The sequence below is a fragment of the Schistocerca piceifrons genome, chromosome 3 (assembly GCF_021461385.2).
Source record: "Schistocerca piceifrons isolate TAMUIC-IGC-003096 chromosome 3, iqSchPice1.1, whole genome shotgun sequence".
In the NCBI taxonomy this organism is placed as follows: domain Eukaryota; kingdom Metazoa; phylum Arthropoda; class Insecta; order Orthoptera; family Acrididae; genus Schistocerca; species Schistocerca piceifrons.
Genome location: NC_060140.1, coordinates 218,665,674 through 218,688,539, shown reverse-complemented (window position 1 = coordinate 218,688,539; position 22,866 = coordinate 218,665,674). Strand labels below are relative to the sequence as shown.

The 22,866-nt window shown below is 37.2% G+C and overlaps 1 protein-coding gene across 1 annotated transcript in view; it reads left to right on the top strand.

Annotated features, from left to right (window-relative positions):
• The first annotated feature begins 533 nt into the window (after positions 1–533).
• The window catches only part of LOC124789915 (FAD synthase-like), an 87,618-nt gene continuing 65,285 nt past the window's right edge, over positions 534–22,866 (top strand). The window contains exons 1-2 of the mRNA XM_047257433.1: positions 534–1,825; positions 14,123–14,337. Of these exons, the coding sequence (XP_047113389.1) occupies positions 947–1,825; positions 14,123–14,337 (1,094 nt within the window). The 5' untranslated portion in view covers positions 534–946. The remainder of the gene's footprint in view (positions 1,826–14,122; positions 14,338–22,866) is intronic.

The window sequence follows — 22,866 nt, the reverse complement described above, 5'->3', positions numbered from 1 at the left end:
AACGCGCTTGTATTGTCAAGTTATGTCCTTTCTTCAGAATTTTCGGTTAGTATGGACTTGTGTAGTGAAGGAGAAGCAGAAATATTAGACTGAGCGTGAAGCTGTCTGCTGTAATATTTAGGCGAAGAAAAATAACGATAGTGTTGACTGAATCAGAAACTGGATCCTCTGTTTTCATGCGCTATGTTTAACTGGGCAAGCAAATCAACTTCTGACTCTTAACATGTAAACGCTACAGCGGAAAACGGTTTCCGACATTCGGTTTTCGTCTTTTGGAAGACATGTCGTATGTAAACGTAGTAAATGTGCTTGCGTACATCACATTAGTTTCAATCTTCTGCTGGCCCACGATCCGTCGGTCTAGGAAAGAAATTTCAGCGATAAGCGGCTACGTTCTGGTTAAGGATATTTCAATTCAGCATATTAACTCGTAATTTAGAAATTACTTCCGTGTTATATATTCGTAACAAGTCTTCTTTCCTCTAGTTTCTTGAGTATCTTTGACGACACGTTTTATTATCTTAGATAAACAGTTCAGTGGCGGCGAAACTGTGTGTTAAATATGTGTGATAACACATTTTTGTACAAAATTCCGAATGGTCAACAAGTTAGATGCTTGAAAAAATGGAAATAATCAGCTGCAGATGCGTAGAATTTATGTAGTTGTGGTTTTAAGTCCGCGATTTTCGTCTGGTTTTGTGTTTTGAACTTAACCATCGTTTCCAGCTACATCGTCTGCTAGAAGTAGCTAGCAGACAACTAAAAATTTCGTAACTGTGCGACAAGGAGTAAAATTCTGTATAGCTCTGGAAAAGTGTAGTACTGTAGTTGCGTTTGGACACATACATAAAACCGAATGACTTTTAGAGTTGTATATTACACGTGCCACATGGTCATGCTCATTTAACATTACAGTCTGTTTCGTTAGTGGCACTTTATATACGTGATGGAGTCCACAGCAGCGGTCATTATTATAGGAGACGAAATACTGAAAGGTCAAACAGTGGATACGAATTCACATTTTCTTAGTAGACAACTGTATAAATTAGGCGTCAGACTGTGTTGTATATCTGTAATTCAAGATGATGTGGATCAAATTACTGAAGAAGTTAGGAGGCTAGCTAGCAAATATACGTGGATTTTTACCACTGGAGGAATAGGACCAACTCATGACGATATTACGTATCGCGGAGTTGCAAAGGCCTTTGGAGAGCGGTTGGTACTAAATACTGAAATAGTGGAGGTACTGAAGAAAGTATATCCAACCGCCCACAACCAAATGGACCCAGAAGTGAATCCTGTATTGAGAATGGCACAGATACCAGAATCTGGAGTGCTTAATTACCTCAAGAGCGAGGGAGAAGGGGCACTTGATGGATTCATTGATAATTTTCCAGTTGTCTCAGTTTTCAACGTTTATATTTTCCCAGGTATACCTGCATACTTCCAGTTCGCCTTCAAGAAATTGAAGCATATATTTGCGAACCGTGGCACAAGGTTTTACTCCGTACAGCTTTATTTACAATTGTCGGAGGTCGAAGTTGCTCCAGTTCTTAATGAAGCTGTTCGGTTGTTTAATGGTAAAGTTTTGTTTGGTTCATACCCTTGTACAGAAAGTGGCTTCTATTTTACTAAAATAACAATGGAGTCGAAAGTCTATGTAGAGGTATTGGAAGCCAAAGCTTTTCTTCAGCGGAATTTTGCACCGGAATCGATTATTAGATTTCTACCAAGCTCTGTAAGTAATGCTGTAAATAACGTGTATCAGATGGTTGAATCATCACTCGTGGATCGGCTGTCACTGGTTGTGAAGAAGGCAGTTAAGGTCAGTAGTGAATTGAAATAAATAAAACCCTTATTTCAAGCTCTTTCCTAAAGTTGTTATCGCTTGAAAGTTTCGCAAACTGAAACTTAGGACAATGATTTTCGGCCACTTATTCAGAAAATTTAGTGCGTTTTCATACAACACTATGAAACAGAATTTGATCATATTTTCAGTGTCAGCTGTGAAAACAATGGAAGTGGCCCACAAATTTAAGATAGTCAAATAACACAAACAAGTCCATGCTGCTGTTCACTTCTGTTGTAGAGATTTCATTGCATGAACCTTTTTTTAAAGTGAATTACTGCAAAATTTTATACTAAATTTATGGTGATGTTGGACTTCAATCACTGTGACAGATCTTTAGCGGTAGCATACACACTACTTGCATGTTGCACTTTTTACTCACAAGCATGAATATCGAGTATGCACTATCCTTAACAGAATCATTACAGAAAAGAAATCAGATGAGGCAACATAGATGAATAGATATATGATGTAACAAAAACTTTCAGGAAATATTCATCACACATGGAGGAAGAAAATAAATTGTATGGACATGGTCCTGGAAATGCTTTATTTCCATGTTAGAGCACAGTTTCTACAACTGTTAAACACATTAATCATCTACTTTGAAATGAGACCTAATTCATGAACAGCATACTTGCACTAAAGTGAGGGCTGACACACTGTTGAACAAACCATTTGCAGAAGTGTACACATGCTGGGACATCAGCTACTGATAGTACCTGCACACACTGTACACAGTACAGATACAGCAGGTTCTTGTGTAGCACTCTTCAGGCAGTCATGATCAACATTTCTTGTTCTAGCTAATTATTTTCCACTGACACTCAGCTTGTCATCAACAACACAAAGTAGTTATCCTCTAGTTGATGTGTTGTTGTCCCATAGACCTCTCCCAGTCATGAGTAGTAGGATTAAATGTTACACAGTCCCTATGACAAGTATCAGTTGCTTCAGATGTCCTTTTAGATTAGATTTACTTTCATTCCAATTGATCCGTACTGAGGAAGGCCTCCAGGACGTAGAACATGTCAGAAAACAATAATACATGACAAATATTTACAACTGAAACAAATACGCAAATCTACCTTCCACAGGTCTCAAGTGGAATGATCGTAAATTTTTTTTAAATGAATACTACATGAAAGAATCATTTTACAAACACTAATGCACTGAATTTAAATTTAAAAAAACTTTTTTATATTTATAAGGTAATAAACATGTAATAGGACTACTATAATACTTATTTACAATGAACACATTTCTGCACTGAAATGGTGTGGAAGTTAGATCACACACACTTGGTTCTACTGAGAAATTCATCAATGGAATAGAAGGAGTTGGCCACCAATAAATCCTTTAGGCTTCCCTTAAACTGAATTTTTATGGCTGCTGGCAAGTTATTGAAAATTTTTTGTTCCTGAATAATGCACACCCTTTTGTACCAGAGTAAGTGACTTTAAATACTTGTGAAGATTATTCTTATTTCTAGTATTGATTCCATGAATTGAGCTGTTGGTTTGAAAAAGTGATATATTTTTAATGACAAATTTCATTAAGGAATAAATATATTGGGAAGCAATAGTTAGTATCCCTAGTTTTCTAAATAGGCTTCTGCGGGATGTTCTTGAGTTCACACCACATATCTCTGTTACTGCACATTTTTGTGCATGGCCAACTTTAGCTCGGCTTGATGAATTACCCCAAAAAATAATCCCATATGACATTATGGAATGAAAGTAAGCATAATATTCCAGCTTTTTCATTTTTATATCCCCTATGTCTGACACAATTCACTTTGCAAATGGAGATTTGTTAAGACGCTTCAGCAGTTCTGTGGTGTGCGCTTCCCTGTTGAATTTATTATCAAGCTGTAATCCCAAGAATTTAACACTGTCCACTTCTTCTGTCTGCTTGTCATCGTATGTTAGGCATATAATTGTGGGACTCCCCTTACAAGTCCTGAACTGCATGTGTGTTTTTTCGAAGTTTAGTGACAAAGAATTTACTAGGAACCAGTGATTAATGTCCACAAATATTTTATTTGCCTATCTTTCTAAGACTACACTTGATTTGCTATTTATTGCAGTGTTTGTATCATTGGCAAACAAAACAAACTTGGCATCTGGTAATGTTACTGATGAATGGTCATTGATATACACAAGAACAAGTAAGGACCATAAAATGGAACCTTGTGGGACCCCACATGTAATTAGTTCCCAGTTAGATGATGCCTGATAGGTTAATACATGTCTTTTCTAATAACAACCTTTGTTTCCTGCCAGAGATATAAGATTTGAAGCATTTTGCAACATTTCCTGTTACACCATAATATTCTAATTTACTTAAAAGGATATTGTGATTTACGCAGTCAAATGCCTTTGACAGCTCACAAATTATACCAGTTGCCTGCAATTTTTTGTCTAATGAATTAAGCACATTTTCGCTGTAAGTGTAGATAGCCTTCTCAATATCAGAAACCTTTAGAAATCCGAACTGCAACTTTGACAGTATGTTATTTGAGATAAGATGGTTATAAAGCCGATTGTACATTACTTTTTCTAAAATTTTTGAGAATGCTGGCAAAAGTGGAATTGGATGGAAATTTGATGCTATTTCTTTATCTCCCTTCTTAAACACTGGCTTTACGTCAGCATATTTCAACCATTCAGGAAATATTCCACTGATAAACGACTGTTTACACAGATAGCTTAATATGTTACTTAACTCTGAATCACATTCTTTAATTAACTTTGTTGATATTTCATCATACCCACTAGATGTTTTTGATTTTAAAGATTTATGATGGAAATTATTTCTGCTGGGGTAGTGAGGGTCAAATTCATATTATGGAAGTTACTTGAAATGTCTGGTCTCAGGTATTCCATAGCAGCATCTACAGAACCTGACAACCCCATCTTTTCAGTAACAGTTGTAAATTGTTTGTTAAAAAGTTCTGCAACACTATACACATCTGTCACCAATGTATCATTTACTGTGCTATTTGCCCCTCTTCATGTCTGGTTCTACCAGTCTCCTCCTTCACTATATCCCATATTTTCTTCATTTTGTTATCTGATATGACTACCTTTTCCTCGTAATATATTTGCTTTGATGTCCATATTACAGTCTTTAATATTTTGCAGTATTTCTTTCAATGTGCTATAGCATCAACATCAGAACTGTTTCGGATTGACAGATACAGTTTTCTTTTTGTTTTACAAGATACCCTCTATTCCTTGAGTAATCCATGGCTTCTTTGTAGACTTTTCTCTAACCTTGGTTAGTTTTGGGGGGAAACATGTTCACATAAGGTAAGCACTTTATTAGTAGAAGTGTTACATTTTTCATTCATGCCTGGAGCACTGTAAACATCGTTCCAGTGAATGTCTCTGAGAAGTGTTCCAAAATAATCAATTTTTGGCTTATTGACTACCCTCTTGAGCTCAGATTTAACAGATTTTATATCCTATTCAGTATTAACATTTAACAGAAGCAACTGCATGCCATGGTCTGAGAGGCCATTGACTGTTGGTTTTGTAATATAATTTTGTTCATTGGACTTTTCCATAAAGATATTATCAATGGCTGTTTGTGAGCAATTGGCTACTCTATTGGGGAACTTTACAGTGGGAATTAAGTTGAATGATAGTGTTACTAACTCAATAAGTTCTTATTGGGAGAGTCTTTAAGGAAATCTACATTGACATTGTTGTAGACTGGCAAGACAGCCAATCCACAATGACGGGTAGCCGAAAGGCACGCGTTTAAGCTCACGCAGGATGGCGTGAGGTCTGGAACAGGTCAGGGATATGAGACTAGCAAAAATAGTACGTATCTGTTGGAATACTTAACTTTAATCCATAATTGGTGAACATCGGTCTGACGGTACATGCATCACAAGATAAATAGCAATTGATAATGGCGCCTTGCTAGGTCGTAGCAAATGACGTAGCTGAAGGCTATGCTAACTATCGTCTCGGCAAATGAGAGTGTAATTTGTCAGTGAACCATCGCTAGCAAAGTCGGCTGTACAACTGGGGCGAGTGCTAGGAATTGTCTCTAGACCTGCCGTGTGGTGGCGCTCAGTCTGCAATCACTGATAGTGGCGACACGCGGGTCCGACGTATACTAACGGACCGCGGCCGATTTAAAGGCTACCACCTAGCAAGTGTGGTGTCTGGCTGTGACACCACAGAAATCACCAGCAACCACTATTTCTTTGTTTTTGGTTGTATAATGGGCCAGTACAGCTTCAAGGTGGTTTGTGAACAGATTATAGTTACCTGCAGGTGTTCAATATACACTTAATATTAAGAAGGACTTTTTGTGAAATTCTACTTCTGTTGCACATGCTGTCCATATGCTGTTCTAGGCAAAATTTATGAATGTCTATGTTCTTAAATTTATGACAGTTCCTGATGAACGTGGCAACTCCTCCTTTCCCCATTTCTGCTCTACAAAAGTGAGATGCTAACCTAAACCCTGTAACACTTAAAAGTTCTATACCGGTGGTCACATGACGTTCAGAGAGGCAGATTATGTCAGCTGGGTTTGAAGACTCTAATTCATCTATGCAGATAATTAATTCATTAATTTTATTTCTCAGTCCTCAAATATTTTGATGCAATAAAGATAGCTAACATTTCACATTGACTGTGTTAAAATTGGGTAGAGTTTAAATATCTGCTGACTGTTGAAAATTCTTAACCAATAGCTGTTTATGCTGATGTAATAAGCTAGAATTATGTTTTTTGGTTTCTTTCTCAAACTGAAGGTTTGTCTCAGTTCTAACCTCTCTTAAAATTTGGTTTCTTTCTGTCCTCCCGACCCTAAAAAAGGGTCTTTTCTGAACCCTATAACCACTGGTATTTTATCACACATGCCAGTGCTTCCCCCTTTACCTTTTTTGCTATTTTGCCAGCCAGTTTACCCTTCCTTTTCCTATTAAGGTGAAGGTTATGCCTAGTATAATCCCACCTATTGAGAGAATCAACAGGAACCACACCAATGTGTGACCCTGCACCCGACATAAGTAGCCGTTCCAACTCCAAATTAACTCTCTTGACAGAAGTGTTCAAATGAGGTTGGTCATGGCACACAAGAACAGATACAAACTCAACACTAGTATGCTTCGTTGCTGATGCAATCTTTGCCAGGTCACACTCTATACTGTACCCAGGATCTCTGTTAATACTATTACCTGCCCCACCCACTATAACCACGGTGTCTTCTGTTGTGGCACTGTCATTCTGGAAATCTCTACCTGTATAAGTATTGAGCACCATGGTGGTTAACATCTGTCAATCCATACAGCAAATGGGCATCTGCCAACTCTGCATTTGAGTACACTTCCATTGTACTGTACCAGAAACCAAGTCCACAATGCACACTAAACAGTTGATGCTCCATCCGTGCTTGATGCTAGTAGAACAGTGAAGTTCATCACATGTCAATTCAAGCAATGAAGTGAGCCACATGTCAACATTACTTTCATTCTGTTGGAAAACCAAGCACTGCCAGTGAGCTTGAGAAATATAACTTACTGACCAAGTATAATGGAGAGGATATTTTGAACATGTCGTGTAAGGAAATGTTTCATGTAATGCTGGTATGTTCTGTTTCTGTGTGTTTCCCGTGATTATTGTGATTATGGAGAGAAGATGAAGCTGAGCTCTGACATGGAAATGAAGCATTTCCAGACCAATGTCCCTGTAACGCATTTATTCCTCTATATGTGAGAAATGTTTCCTGAAAGTTTGGCCATATAAGTATTGTGTTGACACCCTCCTACATAGGAAGAAATGATCATTATAATAAAATAAGAGAACTCAGAGATCACACGGAAAGATGTAAGTGTTCATTTTTCCCATGTGTTTTTCAAGACTGGAACAGTAGAGAAATAGAATGAAAGTGGTTTGATAAACCCTCTGTGAGTGACTTAAGTGTGAATTGCAGAGTAGTCATGCAGATATAAATGAGGCCCTGTATAGGCTGCATTTAGAATCTAGTGTGGAAAACTCAATCTGTATTTACCCAACTACAAATGAAACAAACTATTTGTTATCCGGACCATTTAGAAAGCTGTTGTTTCTGTCTCCTGACATACACCCGTTATGTTGATACTAGAAAGAACAAATGCCCTTCTGGTGATGTAACATTTACTGTAGAACTCTAAATATACATTACATTTAGTGTCATTTTCAAATTGTCTGTTTTATGCACTCATCCACAAGTGCATGGTGCTTTCACTTCTATTGTAATGATTTCATTGCTAGGAACTTTTGAAACTGAATTACAGAAAAATTTTAAACTGAATTTATGGTAGTGTTAGACTTTAATTATAGTTACAGACATTTAGCTATAGCATAAATACTATTTACATCTCCATTTGGCCATCCTGACTTGGATTTTCCATGGATTTCACTTGTGCCTAAGGTGATAGATGATTTCCTGCCCTATGCTCACCTTATCTTTTCCTATTTTGTAAATGTTTTATACATATGTATTATTCCTGTATGTTTCTGGTAGTTATTGTACCAAATGGCCCCCGGGCAAACAAATAATCAAATAAATAAGACTGATTCAAGTTGAGAGAAGGCAGTTTTCCAGCCAATGAAGGACACTATGCTTCAGAGAGCCTGTTTATGGACAATGTCATTGTGTGGAGAGATGTAGCTAACAGCAAAAAATGCACAGTAATTCAGAAAGACATGTAGTGGATTAATGCTCAATGCATGCAGTACAAGCTGACTTCCAATGTGAGAAAATGTTGACATATTACTTGTAAAGTCTTTGGAAGATCTCTGTTTGTTTGATTAGACATTTGATATTAATATAATCACTAGGGTAACATTGATAACATAAAACTAGTTGTGGGAAAGGCAAATGCCAGACTAAGATTCATTGAAGAACCTAAAGTCAGTGTGATTCATCCTTATCAGTAATTTATTTTTCCTGGGCTCATTAGACAATGATACAGACTCAGTCAGCTTAAAGTGAGAAAAACAAATCATATACAGAGATATGAGTATGTGTTTACTGAGAAGAGGATAGAAGAAGACAGGTAGTTGGCTGCAACCGTTTGAAGAACCCATTCACAAACAAGATAGTTTTCAAAACCATAGTTCAGTGAGTTCTGGTTTATTGTTTATTGGATTTGGTGGCATACTAGGTAGAGTTAATAGAAGATAGATAGTAGAATATTCAAAGGAAAGCTAATGTGTATGTTCAGTCACCAGTTCCTTTGGTCACCACGAGACTAATACAGAAATAGCCAACCAGATGTTACAAGACAGTTATATGTGACGGGAATTCCAAGAAGGTGCTTCACAACATTAGTCAATTACAATTTCTTCAATGTACATCTCTCAAAAGGATTAGAATTACAATTTCTTCAACATACATCTCACAAAAGGGCCATGATGGTGAAACAGAATAATTTGCATTTGTACAGAAATTTACAGAAACCCATTCTTCCTATGGAATATTTGAGTGTGGAATGACTGAGAAAGGGGGAATGATAGTGTACATGTTGTACCTGCTGCACTAGGAATGTACACGTAAGAATGGAGATTAGCAAGTACCTTTATTATGATATCTTACAATTTAAACTGCATTTCTGTGTATTAATATGCCGGCATCTAATATATGTAAGCAGTAAACTCTGGTAAAATTGGTGAAAGAGGATACTGGTTACACATGAAAAGTTGGACATGACCAACCGAAGGTGTCAGAAAATTCACTTTCATCTAGAAAGTAGCAAAATATGCCCAATGATTTATCATCTTACTCTAATGTATGAACTTATCTTACTTACCCTACAGTACTTAAAAATGCACATCCAATTCCCATGGAAAGGCAACAATTAAAAATCATCTGTAGTAACTTAAGAGCCCCATACATTTATTTTCAGCTGTCACACCATGTTATTAGACGCTATGGTTAAGACGGCGGAGCTGCATTTGAGAGGGTCAAGCTACAAATCTCCACTGAGACATCCTAAAGTTCGTTTTCAGTGGTTTCCCTGATTTGAGCAAGTTGAAAACCAGGATGCCTCTTGAAAAATGTGTGACTGATTTACTTTCCTAATCAGAGCATATATGCCATCTCTTAATGACCATATTTTTGATTCGATATTAAACCCTAATCATCCTGCCTTTCGGCAGACCTCTTTATGCTGTCTTAGTGTTGGCCAGTGCAAACGTATCACCCTCAATATTGTTTGAATTTTCTATTATAACTGGTGGTTTCAAATGGGGCTAATGTTGTATTATATTTTTATTTCATGTAGTCTAATAGAGAGCTGCTGTTATAATCATAAAAGTTATCAGTGACAAATGCCACACCCAATAATTTAGTAACAAGAGGTTCAAACTGTATGTACCTTTAACAAGCAGTGGCTGCATCAGAACAAAATCAGATACGATGAGATTAGTAAGTAACATCGCACCATGCTGGCAGACAGATTAAATTGTTAACATTATGGTATGAGCCTCGCGAACCAACCAATAGGTGACATCACTAACAACATGGAAACAGTAGAAAAACAAAAACCTCAAAGTAAAGTAATAAGGATTTTAATACCCTGAAACATACTAAAATCTTGGAAAAATCAGATCCCCATAAAAAACAGACATTTTCACCAGGGATGTATTTGTAATGAAGGACTACACTATATATAAGAGTGGCATCTTCCATGCTGCCTTCACAATTTAGTCTAACTATCATTATCCATGCTGTGGGTCAGGCTATCACCTTAACCATCATAAAAAAATGTGCAAAACAGAACAACAAGAGTATTGCAGTCTTCAGTATAAGTGTCATCACTGATAGGCATTTGTAGACCTATAGACATACAACACAATCTAAGATACCAACCCACAACAATTAAATGACATATTGTTAAAGAATACAATGCCTTCATGACCAATACATAAAAATAAAACCATTGCAGACACCAACTATATAACATACGATATACCAGTTAAAAGAATACATTTGTGGTTCTTATTTTTCTCTAGATCCAACAAGACAATGGCTGTTGCATTAGTAATGTGCAGGGGCTTATTTTTAGTGCTTTATTTTGCAGGAGATGGAGAGAGATTTTCCTCTGGACCATCAGGAAGCAAGAGTCAAAATTTATTTTTCTCTATTCACTAATATCTGTTGCCTATTTAGTGTCTTGAACAGCCTATTACTCCACATACTTTTAACCAAATTGATTGCATGCCTATACAGCATGATATACTGTAAGGCTAGATGGACAAGATGCCATTATTGAAATACCAGATACTTACACAATGATATTCATAACTTTTCAGTATTTATATTTGCTGGAACATTTGATGAATTGATGAAACCATTAAACTACTATGAATTATTGAGAGAATAAAGAAATAATAAAACATTAGAGGAACTTCAGAATCACACACTTACCTTACTATTGCAGGAAGATAGATGACTTTAGCAATAACCATACAAAGTTGAGAAGTGCCTTAGATACGATTTTTGAAACAGCCTCATGTGTAAGAGTCATGGACTAAAAATTATATTTATTCATTCTATGATCATTTTGTGCAATGATATATACAAGTTGGTTTGAAAATTCATTTACAATACACAGAATATAAGTAATATCAAAATTGTGTTATGGCAGGAGCAAAAATTGCTCAAACAGCAAATCTGGTTGGCAGTTCATATCCTACTGTCATGAACATCTATGGAATGTGGTTGAAGGACGTTGAAACCACAAGTAGGGGACAAGGTGTTAAATGTCCACCACTGATCATTGAATGGCTGAGGGCTTATCCACTCTGTAAAACAGGCAGGTGGCAATCCACACTGTATCAGATGACGAAGTACCTACCAGTGTATCTTGTTGAACGTGGTGCTTTGCATCAGATAACCCCTAAGTGTTCCTATGTTGAACCAACGACATCGCCAATTATGACTGCAGTTGGCATAGGATCATCTATATAGGGCCGTGGATCAACAGAAATATTTTGCCTGGCTTGATGAATCCCTTGTCTTGTTACACCAGGCCAATCGTCATATCTGGATACACTGTAATCCAGGTGAATGGCTGCTCGAAACATACACCTTACCTCGGACACAGGCCAGTTAGTTCATTAATATACTGTGGGGGCGTTCACCTGGGCTTCCATGTCACCTGTGGTAGTAATAAAAGGCACACTTACAGCTGAGGACTACATAAATGTTTTGAGAGCCATCTGCATCCCTTCATACTCGATATCTTTCTCGACAGAAGTGGCAGCTTCCAGCAGAATAGATGTGCATGTCTTAAGGCCTGATTTGTGCTGCAGTGGTTTGAGGAGCACGACAGTGAACTCAAGTTGATGCCTTGGTTACCAGATTCACCTGATGTACCCAATAAACACATCTTTGATGCTGTGGGCAAAAGCTCCATGCCCACAAACCTCCGACCTGTTATTTAAGGAATTACATGAGTTGTGCATAGACATTGGTGGCACATACCTCTGGAAAACTACAGCATAAGACATAACAATACAGCATTTACTCAACATTTTGTTCAATAATTCAATGTTTTCCTCCATCTTAAATTATGATCTAACCAAATTGCCTGAAACATTGTGTACCATGTTTGTTTATCACTAAAGCTCCTTTAATTCTAGCACTAGCATGATATTGTATCAGGCTATTGTTCTTACATCCCTAAAGCTCATCTATATCATTCTCTTGTCATTTACCACTGTGCTATTGTTGTAGACCATTTTCTGTATCTCTTGTTGTTAGAGAGACCTTCTGCTGTGAATCATCTTCATTGCATTCTTTTTAATTAAAAGGCTAATATCATATGCAAACAGCACTGGCTCTACTGTCAGTAAATTATATAGGAAATCATTTATAAAATCAAGAGTAACAGAGGGCCTAAATAGATTGGCTGAAAGATTCAACTTAAACCAGTTGTAGGCAACTAGTTTGGATACCATGTGTGTATAATTTTCTTAGCAGCAGTGTATAATTGATCAGATCAAAGCTTTTAGATAGTTATAGAAGCAGTGCAGTGTTTAATTCACCTTGGTCTGTAGCTTTCAGGGAAAGGTAGGTAACATTTCATGCATGAGAATTCAGTTGTTTATCATTGTGTGTGTTGTCTCTCATCCTAGTTACAAGCATGTAAACCAATAAAAAAAGAGCCACACATGAGAATAAGCATAGTGTAACAACAGTTACTCTTCTCTTTGCAAGTGAATTTCTTTCAAAAGACATACTTATAAGGTGCAGCTTTGAGGGAGGTTTCAGCAGGGCTTGCAGATTGGTATTGATTTCTTTTTATCAAAAGATTATTAACAGTACAAAATTCTGTAGTCCATTTAATTTTCATGATTGAGATATTGCTGATTTAATGTGCCAATTATATAGCAAAAAGCTTTTCAGAGAATTTACTGCTTCACTGTGGAGAAAAGCAGTTAGCAAATATCTATTGTAGCATTCATTCTGATGAATTTTTGCCAGTGTACAGAACACCACAAATTGCCAACTATTTTTATTTATTTTTCAATTCAATAAACTTTACCAACAACTGTTCACTTTAAGATATTTTATTTTATTTCTATTGGTCCATTACGGCCAGGGGACATCGGCTGGTACATACTTTTCAGCCATTTAGCTGTAGTTGGCATAGAGTCATCAAGCCGTATAGCTGTTGGTAAAGTTTATTGAATTGAAAAGTACAAACTAGCCAATGTCCCTGGCAGTAATGGACCAACAGAGATTTTATTTATTTTTTAATTTTTACTTGTGTTTTCAAAATGCACTACATCTTTTCAAGGATACCAAAATAAACCCTTTCATATTGTTGAAAATCTGTAACAACAATTAAAACGGGTAGATTGGTACTCACGCATAGAGGAGGTGTTTTGTGGCTGACAAGTGTAGTGAAAGAAGACTGCTAGATATTATCACCTATCAGATCGTAACCTCCAGAAATGACGGTTGATGTGTGTGTGTGTACATTTGATGATGGACTTAGTTTGATAGCTGATAATATCTAGCAGTCTTCTTTCCATTTGCCTGTGTTCCATTCAGTGCCCCCTCTGTGTGATGAGTAGCAATTTAACCATTTCAGTTGTTCTTGTTCCATAACAAGTTTCCATTGTTGACAAAAATTTTGTAATGTACTCACATTTTACCGTAGCTCAAATGATAGTTATCATGATTTTATCCATGTTTGCATATGTTTTGATCTGTTGGTTCCCAGAAGAATCAGTACATAATGTCTGTTTACAGGTACTTGAAACATGTTTCCAGAAGTATACTCTACCACAGCTCTTTTTGAATTTCAATGGAGGAAAAGACTGCACTGTTCTTCTGCATTTGGTGCATGCAGTAATGCAAAAGCATTTTCCAAATAAAAACTCTGATGTCAAATTATTGACTTTGTACATAAGACCAGATGACCCTTTTCCTGAAGTGGAGGCCTTCATTGAAGAAAGTGTTCAGAGGTAATATATTAGAAATATTCATTGCTGCTTGTAAAATGGCGGAAAAACCTTTGCTTGATATGATGTAATTGTTTTACCCAGTGAGCTGAACTAGTATAAAATTCTTGCATTTCTACCTGGGCGAGCTAATTGAAAACGTGTGATGTATAGGTTAGTATACAGTAGTTGAATAGCAGCTCCAAATTCAGATTCAGCATCACTCACTATCACATTCATACTTCAGAAACAACTGTTCTAGGACATGATTATACAAACTCTCTTTAAAGGTGCAACTTTTCACTTGTTGAAACATTTGGTAATAAAATTGTATGGAGCTGGAGCTGCTACTTAAATACTGTAAACCTTTAGGGATACTGTCCATACTTGTGTCTTAAAGTAACCATAGTCAAAACAATTCATATTGTGAAGAGTGTCACTCTGCTTGTCTGGCACCTGTGTGATCTAAATGTAGGCAATGCTGCCTCCTTTCAGTGTTGTGGGGCAGGTGGATGGAGTGGAGAGACTGTATTCAATCCTGGCACAAAGTCAGTCAGGCTCTACCTGACATACCATCTGTATGTTCTTTGCAAGGTTGACGTAAATGTATTATGGCCAATAACAGTCCTCACCAGAGCTCATTTAGTATTCTCTGTATGCCTATCAACAGCTCTGCTTAGGACATGATACCATCCATTAAGCATTGTGAATGCACTTAATTGAGAGACATGCAGATGGGACATGAGGTGCAGGCTGACACTGGTCACGTTTGAAGTTGAGTGTGGCCATCTGCCCTGCTCCCATCCCTACCCTCGTCTATAAGACACAGATGTCACCCTGAAACTTTGGTAGATGTTTGTGAGAGTGACTTTCATTGCAAGTTTGTGCCTTCTTAATGAGCTTATATGTTGAGAAATCTGAGAAATTTATACTGAACTGTTTCTCATTTTTAAGTTATGTATTTTTCCCCACATTTTTTTTTTACATTTTAGGTTATATTCTGGTAGTCACTTATGTTATGTGTATCTTTTAAGATCATATTAATTCATGCATATTCCAGCCCGGGACATGTTGAGTTGCATTCTTTTGCCAGTTATGCTGCAGACTGTCATGTTTCCGTGTTACACATTCCTCCACACTGTGTGTGTTTTTCATCAAACAGCCTCAGCAATGCAATTATGCAATTAAAGCTTGAGATCTGTGGAGCACACACAGATGCATGAAAGCGTAAGATAAAGCTACTAAGTTATGTAAAATGCCAGTATAAACGGTTGGAAAGAAAACTCAGACTCTTGAAAGTTAAAGTTTCCTTTTTAAAAACAAAATATAAAGCACAAATGAGAGAAATTTGTAGGTAGCTAGCAAAGATAATAGGGAGAAAGGGAAATCATTTGGACCACATAAATGATGGAGAGGCGAATGATACACAGGACAGAATGTAAATTGTAACAACCAGTAAAGTAAGTTTAGCATGAATGTTAACTGTCATATTACAATTTTCTACTTTATCTGAATGACTTGAATGTTACTTGATGTGGAATTCCAATAATTTGTTTATGTCTTATGTTTCTGACAACTTCCTAAAATTTTGACTTTCCATTTTTATTTATTTATTTTTTTAATTTCCACAATACTTTTCACTGTTGAAATCCTTACCTCCAAAACTGAAAGAAGAATCTCATTTGCTGCACCCTTCTGATTTTTCTGCTATGTTACATTCTGCACTTTTACTATTTCTGAAATAAATTCACATTCATAATTTGTTATTTTTATTATATAATCATATAATTCAAGTGTACAGGGTGTCCTCAGTACATTTATTTTGTTTCCAGTATGAGTTGTTTTATTGGTTTCTCTCCCCATTTTGTCAATGCACTTGTGGCTATACTGTTCAGTTTGCAACACTGATTGCAGAATTATTTCCAGATATTGTTAGTCTTCACCATTATTGTTTCCATACATATTACTGTGCCACAAATGCCAAATTTTGAGAAATAGTCTGTGGTATCTGAACAGGCAGGCAGCATCTGACTAATTTAATTATTTCAGTCATGTAAAGATAGGAATACTTCTACTTATCAGGCAGCTGCAGGCATAAGCCCAAACCAATGGTGTCACATATGCTAGTTTTTGAGATGCTTTTTGTGAGCTGTATTACAGCTGTTTGTAGCTTTATTTATCTTATTTAATACATTCTGGTTCTTGTGTTCAGTTCATCAGTATGCAGTTTTCATTGGCTCCTTGTAGGATGATTTATGTTAAGTTTTATTTCTGTCTGACCTGTCATTTCATTCATCATCAGTAGCAGCATCCATTTGACAATATGAAATCCACAGGCAGATAAAGACCTTTAGACTTTTCCTTATTCTATCAGTTCCAGCTATACACATACACATTACTTTTCCATGTTTAACAATGTTGTCTACTCTCCTTACTTTAGGTTGTTATCTTGGTGTTTTCTTACCCTCTAGATGGAAGCAAAGATCTTCCTTGATGCATGTACCATCTACATCCCTAGTTATTTGTCCCACCCATCTCCATATCATTTTCATTACTGTCATTATTATATCTTCCATTTCAGTCTGTCCAGTGTTTCATTTATTTTCCTGGCTCTTGTAGTAATTCCCAACAGGTATCTGTTCATTGCTTGTTGATCAGTACAGATTTTTTGAAAGATTTGTGCATTGATAATCCATATCATTCCCGTAAGCTGAAACTGGCAGTACACAGATCAAACTTCCTGTTTCAGGCCCAAAGTAAGTCTTGAAAACTCTGTTTAGTTTACCAATAACACTTTATGGCATTATCTGATGGAGGCTTATCAGGGTGAACTGGATACTAAACAACCAGCTAATTAGCTGTGCAAGAACACCACGATAGCATCCACGATCTGATAAAATCCATGTTTTGCTGTATCATACAATATGTTTCTGACACTGCACATCATGTGCACTATTATTCATACTTTCCTGTGTATTGAATACAGTCACATACACAACTGTAAAATATGGATAAAATTAATAAGCATCAATACCAAGATTGTCTGCACTGCTTAGAAGACATCTTGCCCTTTAGTGGACTGAGGACTGTCTCCCTACAATAAGTGGCAGCTATCAGCAGAAAATCTTGTAGCCTTTCATGAAGCAAGAGTAAACGCCTCTGCTGCAGTTAAATGTGACAGTAGCAGATGTGGCGGAAGTTACTGAATTCACTCAACCATTCTACTTCAACAACCATAGTAAGAAAGTTAATCAGAAGGCTCTCTAGCAAAGGAGGACCACGGTCACTGCTATGCTGAAAGGGGGGGAGACCTCTGTCCTCTTCCAGTGACATGATCTGAGAAATGGCAGACTGTTTTTGCCAGATAACATCTAATAATACCCAAGATTCTACTTTCTGATTTCATAAAGGGAGCATTTGGACTTCAGCTCCATCAGCCAGGAATTTTACAAATCTCACTTCCTAATTTACAGCTATAATGACCTTATCAATGGGACATTAAACTCCAATCATTCTTCCTGCCCTGCCTTCTCCATATGGGCATTGAGATCCTGTGCATCAATATCTAATGATACAGCTTCAGGGCTGAATACTATTCTGTATAGCATGTTGCAACATTTAAATATAAGTTACAAGAAGATCTCTACATTGTCATCCAACTATTGCAGTGTTGCTGTGATGACACAGATGGTAAACCACCATTTGGTGTTGCTTCTTGGTACCAGACTTTCCCCATCTCCCTCTTAGAGGTAGTTGAGGAGGCGCTGTTCAACTTTTGACAGCCTAACTCACATTGAGGCTGTTATATAAGAGCCGTCTCTATTCAGGCAACACTTCATTTGCATCTTTTTCTACATTGAAAAAGCTTATGATACCTCTTGGTAATATGACATCTTCATTGTTGATGGAAAACTCCATGGTTGTCACACTTGAAAGCAGAAGAGCGCTACTCATGGGTCAACATTTATGCAAAGTGCAGTCAGCATTACAGATGACATTGTCTAGCATAATTACTGTAATGACTGTAGAGCACATGTTTGTGATTCAGAGAAGAGTAACCAAGCCATTTGCGACATTTGCAATTTGGACTGATGGGGAGCTTGGAAGTTTAGCTTTGGCAAATATTAAAAAAAATTGATTGACAGGTTGGAGTAAGTTCCCACCCTGGTTAGTATTGAAGCCCAAGGTGATTTTAAAATTGACTGAGTGTAAGAAAACTTGTACTGCTGTGCAACACATGCTTATACACTGGTGTATTTATGACGCACTGAGTGATTAATTTTGTGGATGATAAGTAATGAAAGTGGATCCTGCCAGTTGGATATTAACAGCATTACTGCCCTTACTGTTGCAAGACATTATACATTATCATGCTACAAATCTAAATGCATAATTTGTGCATGTTCTATCTGAAGATGAGTCTGAAAAGAATCATGAATTAGTTTATTGAAATAAATAAATATTTCACGAGTGACTGGCCGGATTTATCTATATTTGTATTCAATTAATATGGAGTCGCAGTGTTCTAAAATAACCATTATGGTAAGATTAATCTGAACCATAGGGTGTGATGTGATCTATTAATGTCACACCAGTGATTTTACGATTTGTCCAGCCATTCGCAATTACGTCGTGTGAGGATTAATATTTGCAAAGTGTTTCATTTTCCAGAACAGGTACCAGCCTGTTGAATGAAAAAGGGGAGTGTGGGGTGGGGGGTGTTCTGCTAATACATATGATAGATAGAATAGTATCATTTTCTCATGGATCCTACAAATGTGGGATGTGAAAGATACAGGGTGGAAGCATCCAGGATTGTTAGATGTGTTTTCTGATTTGAGCATAGCGATGATCTTTGGCTTTACTCCAGTCATTAGGGAGCTCTCCACTTTTTTGAAGAGTTCTAGTAGTCATTGTATGGTTTTAGTTCCCAAATGTTTTTCTAGGATATTGTTTAAGCTTGAGTCTTCCTTACTTTAGAGTTGCTTGGTAATTGCCCTGTTTAACCCACATGTGGTGAGGGGAAGAGGTGCTTGTAGTTTCTTCTTCTTCTTCATTCCTAGTTACTTTGGAATTTGGTTTGGAGGGTTTCCAAATGGTTTTTTGTTTTCCAAAAGCTGGTTGGCAATTTGTTTTGTTCCTAGAAGCTTACAGCCTCATTTAGATAGTATACTTTCCAACTACAGTTCAGGAAAACATTGGCACAATCATAGACAGTATCTGTGTAGCTTCTTCTCTACTTGATGGGTGCAATGTGAGGAAAATTAGTAATGGGTTGTCTGACAGTGATTTACAAATGGTAACATTGACAGGAATAAAGGCAGAGTCATATCGCAAGGTAGTAAAAGAAAGACTTAGAGATAAGAAGCCATTTGCAGAGCAGACATTTAAGGCCAGTCTCAGAGGTCTAATGTGGCAACAAGTCTACAATACAGATGATTTGAATGACAAATATAATACATTTCTTCAAACCTTTATCACTTTCTTTAATAGCACTTTCCTCTTAATAGCACTTTCCTGTTAATAGCACTTTCCTGTTAATATTAATAGGTGTTAATATTAATTATAGTTGTTAATATTAATACATGTAGCACTAATAAACATCGAATTTGGATGACTAATGGCATTAGAATATAAGTAGGAGAAAACGGGACCTGTATCATAATGTGAAGGACTGTTACAGAATTTTACTACAGGCAATACTGCAAAGTGCTGAGGGATATCACACAGGCTAAAACATTCCATTACACCAAGAGACTAGAAAGCATGCAGAACATAATGAAAACTATTTGGTATCAGAGTGGAATATGGGTGCTCAACATATTTCACTTCTCTTGTCTCAGTATGAAACTGTTAGTCATCCACCAGAGTTGTGCAAAATATTTAATAATCACTTGTTGTCAGTAATTAGCAAGTTAAATCAAAATGTTGTTAGTATAGGTGAATATGTAGAACTCTTGAAAACTGGTGTTCCAAGGCAATTGTATCAATGCAGCTATAGTAAATCAGCAAAAATGGAACTTCATCAGTTGTTACATCATTAAAGAATAGAGACTTTCATGAGTACGATGAAATTTCAAGCAGTATCATGAAAATCAGTGTACCATATTTTTTCTCTTTACTTAGTCACCTGTGCACTGTGTTTTTCAGGTGTGATCATTTTCCAGATTGATTAAAATAGCCATCAATGAAACTACTTTATACCAGGATTCAAAAGATATAGTAGCCAGTTACTGGGCAATTTCTTTGTTACTAGTGTCTCAAAAGTTTTTGAGAAAGAAATGTGCAGGGAATAGTGGCAAATTTTAGTACACATAATTTGCTGTTAGACAATGCTTGGTTTCACAAAAGGACTAACCACAGAAAATGCTATGTATTATCTTTGTGTGACACACTAGCAGGGCTATACAACAGGTATAGGGCAGTAGGCATTTTCTGTGATTTATTAAAAGCATTTGATTGTATGGACCATATAATACTGGGTGGTTATAATTAAACTTTCCCTGTTTACCACAATATAACATGGAAACTAGTCCTGAGTATGGGATGCATGATTTCCATGCGTCACAGTGTCACTGTCCAGTTCCAAATGTGGCCACCAGGTGCCATGATCAATCACTGTGATTCATAGTCTCACACATCTGACCAGTCACAGTGCACTTGTTGACATGTCAACATGAGCTTGGACAAAAGTACCAGGGCATTATTAGTGAAGCTCTATGATCAAAACAACAGTAATGCTGCAGCTGCACTTCGTGAATATTGCCGGCTGAAAGGATTATGGAAGGGCTCTCTTTCTCCACCTGCTGTGTGGAGCATCATGAAGAAGTTCAAATCAATTGGAGAACTTGACATCGCTCCAGGAAGAGGGCAATGGCTGCTTGCACCACAGGTGGTTGATGGAATTGCTGTTGCTATGGCAGACAATGCTGTGTGCAATTCCCAATTGTCAAGCTATACGCGTGCTGTGTCATGACAGTTGACTTCGCTCTCCACTTTCTCGCAAGGTTTGAAGTTGATGAGGGCCGATACTGGACCATCCTTTGGACAGACAAAGCTCATTTTTCTCTGACGGGTGAGGTGAACATTCTTTTTTGAACAGGTTGGAGCTCAAGGACCAAAGACGTGTAATGTAACTGGCCGGCGTTACTGCAATATGGTTGCCAGCATGTCATACCAGCCCTACAGCAGAGAGAGGCATTGAACTCAACAGTTTTCATCCAAGATGGAGCCCCACCACACATCGCTCACGAATTCAATTACTTCTCCAAAACACATTTGGATATGATCGAATTATCAGCCAATCAATTCCAAATGCTTATTCAGCATTATCACTAGATCTCACTCCGTCATTTCTGGTTGTGGGGCCACCTGAAGGGCAGGGTTTACCAGGGCACATACACAAATAAATTACTCCAACTAAAATAAGTTATTTATTGTAACTCACAAAATACCTTAACATGAACTCTGTTGCTAAAATATCCACACAACAGAAATGTAGTCCTTGACAAATTATCACCAGTAGCACTGTTCTCCAGAGACTAAGTCCTTTACAGAAATGCAGTACTTGGGCTATGGTTGTTCCAATAACAAGTATGTTTACTGACAGGACATATTCCAGTATGGCATCTCTCAATAGTCCATGGCACTTGTGGCAACTTTGTAACAATGATTGTTGGCGAACACGACTTTTGACTGTAGAATGTGACTTAAGAATGCAACTGGCTCTACATCTCTCAGGCCATAGCTTATAACGTCACACGGATGGCTAGATTGTATCCATGATTGATTGTCATTGCCAGAGGAAATGAGCTGATCATCCATGGGCTCTCCTGGCTGGATGATGTCATCACTGTCCCTTGTTGGTGTCTGTGGGAGGTGTGGCAAAGTAGTTCCTTCACTGGAGGCAACTTTCATTGAACAGTCAACCAGACTTGGGTCTCTCACTATCTTGCCTGACAACTGTAAACACACTGATGTGAGAAGGGATGTATCTGCCTGGAGTAGCTCGAAGATACAACACTCCTCCATGTTTAACAGTGGAATTCCTTTTTCACTTCTCAATATTGACACCTTTGCTTCTTCAGTGGAGATTTTCTGTCTCAGATAGTCCATAATACATAAGTATTTGAAACAAAACTGTGATGAAATGCACTGCACACCTTTTTGTCTTCTCTGACTCAAGAGTGTGTTGAACCAGGGTTTTAGCCCTGTCAACAAACACCAAATGAGGTCACCTGGGGGGCAAAAATTTTTGTATTCACAAATTTTTTTTAGTGACTGATGACCTCAGTGGTTTGGTCCCATAGGATCTTACCACAGATTTCCAGTTTTCACAAATTTTTGTGCAGTGATAGTTTGGAGTGTCATGAGCAACATACTGGAAATCATGACTGGTGAGGGTGGTCTGGCATTTATGTCAACTGTTTATGTTCAAAAATATTTCCCAGTACAAAATTAAACTGCATTAAATTTGTACAAAAAAGTCTTATCGTTTTTTTCAACTAGATATTTTACAACTGTTACTTGCCATAGTCATTGCAGTTGTGCAGT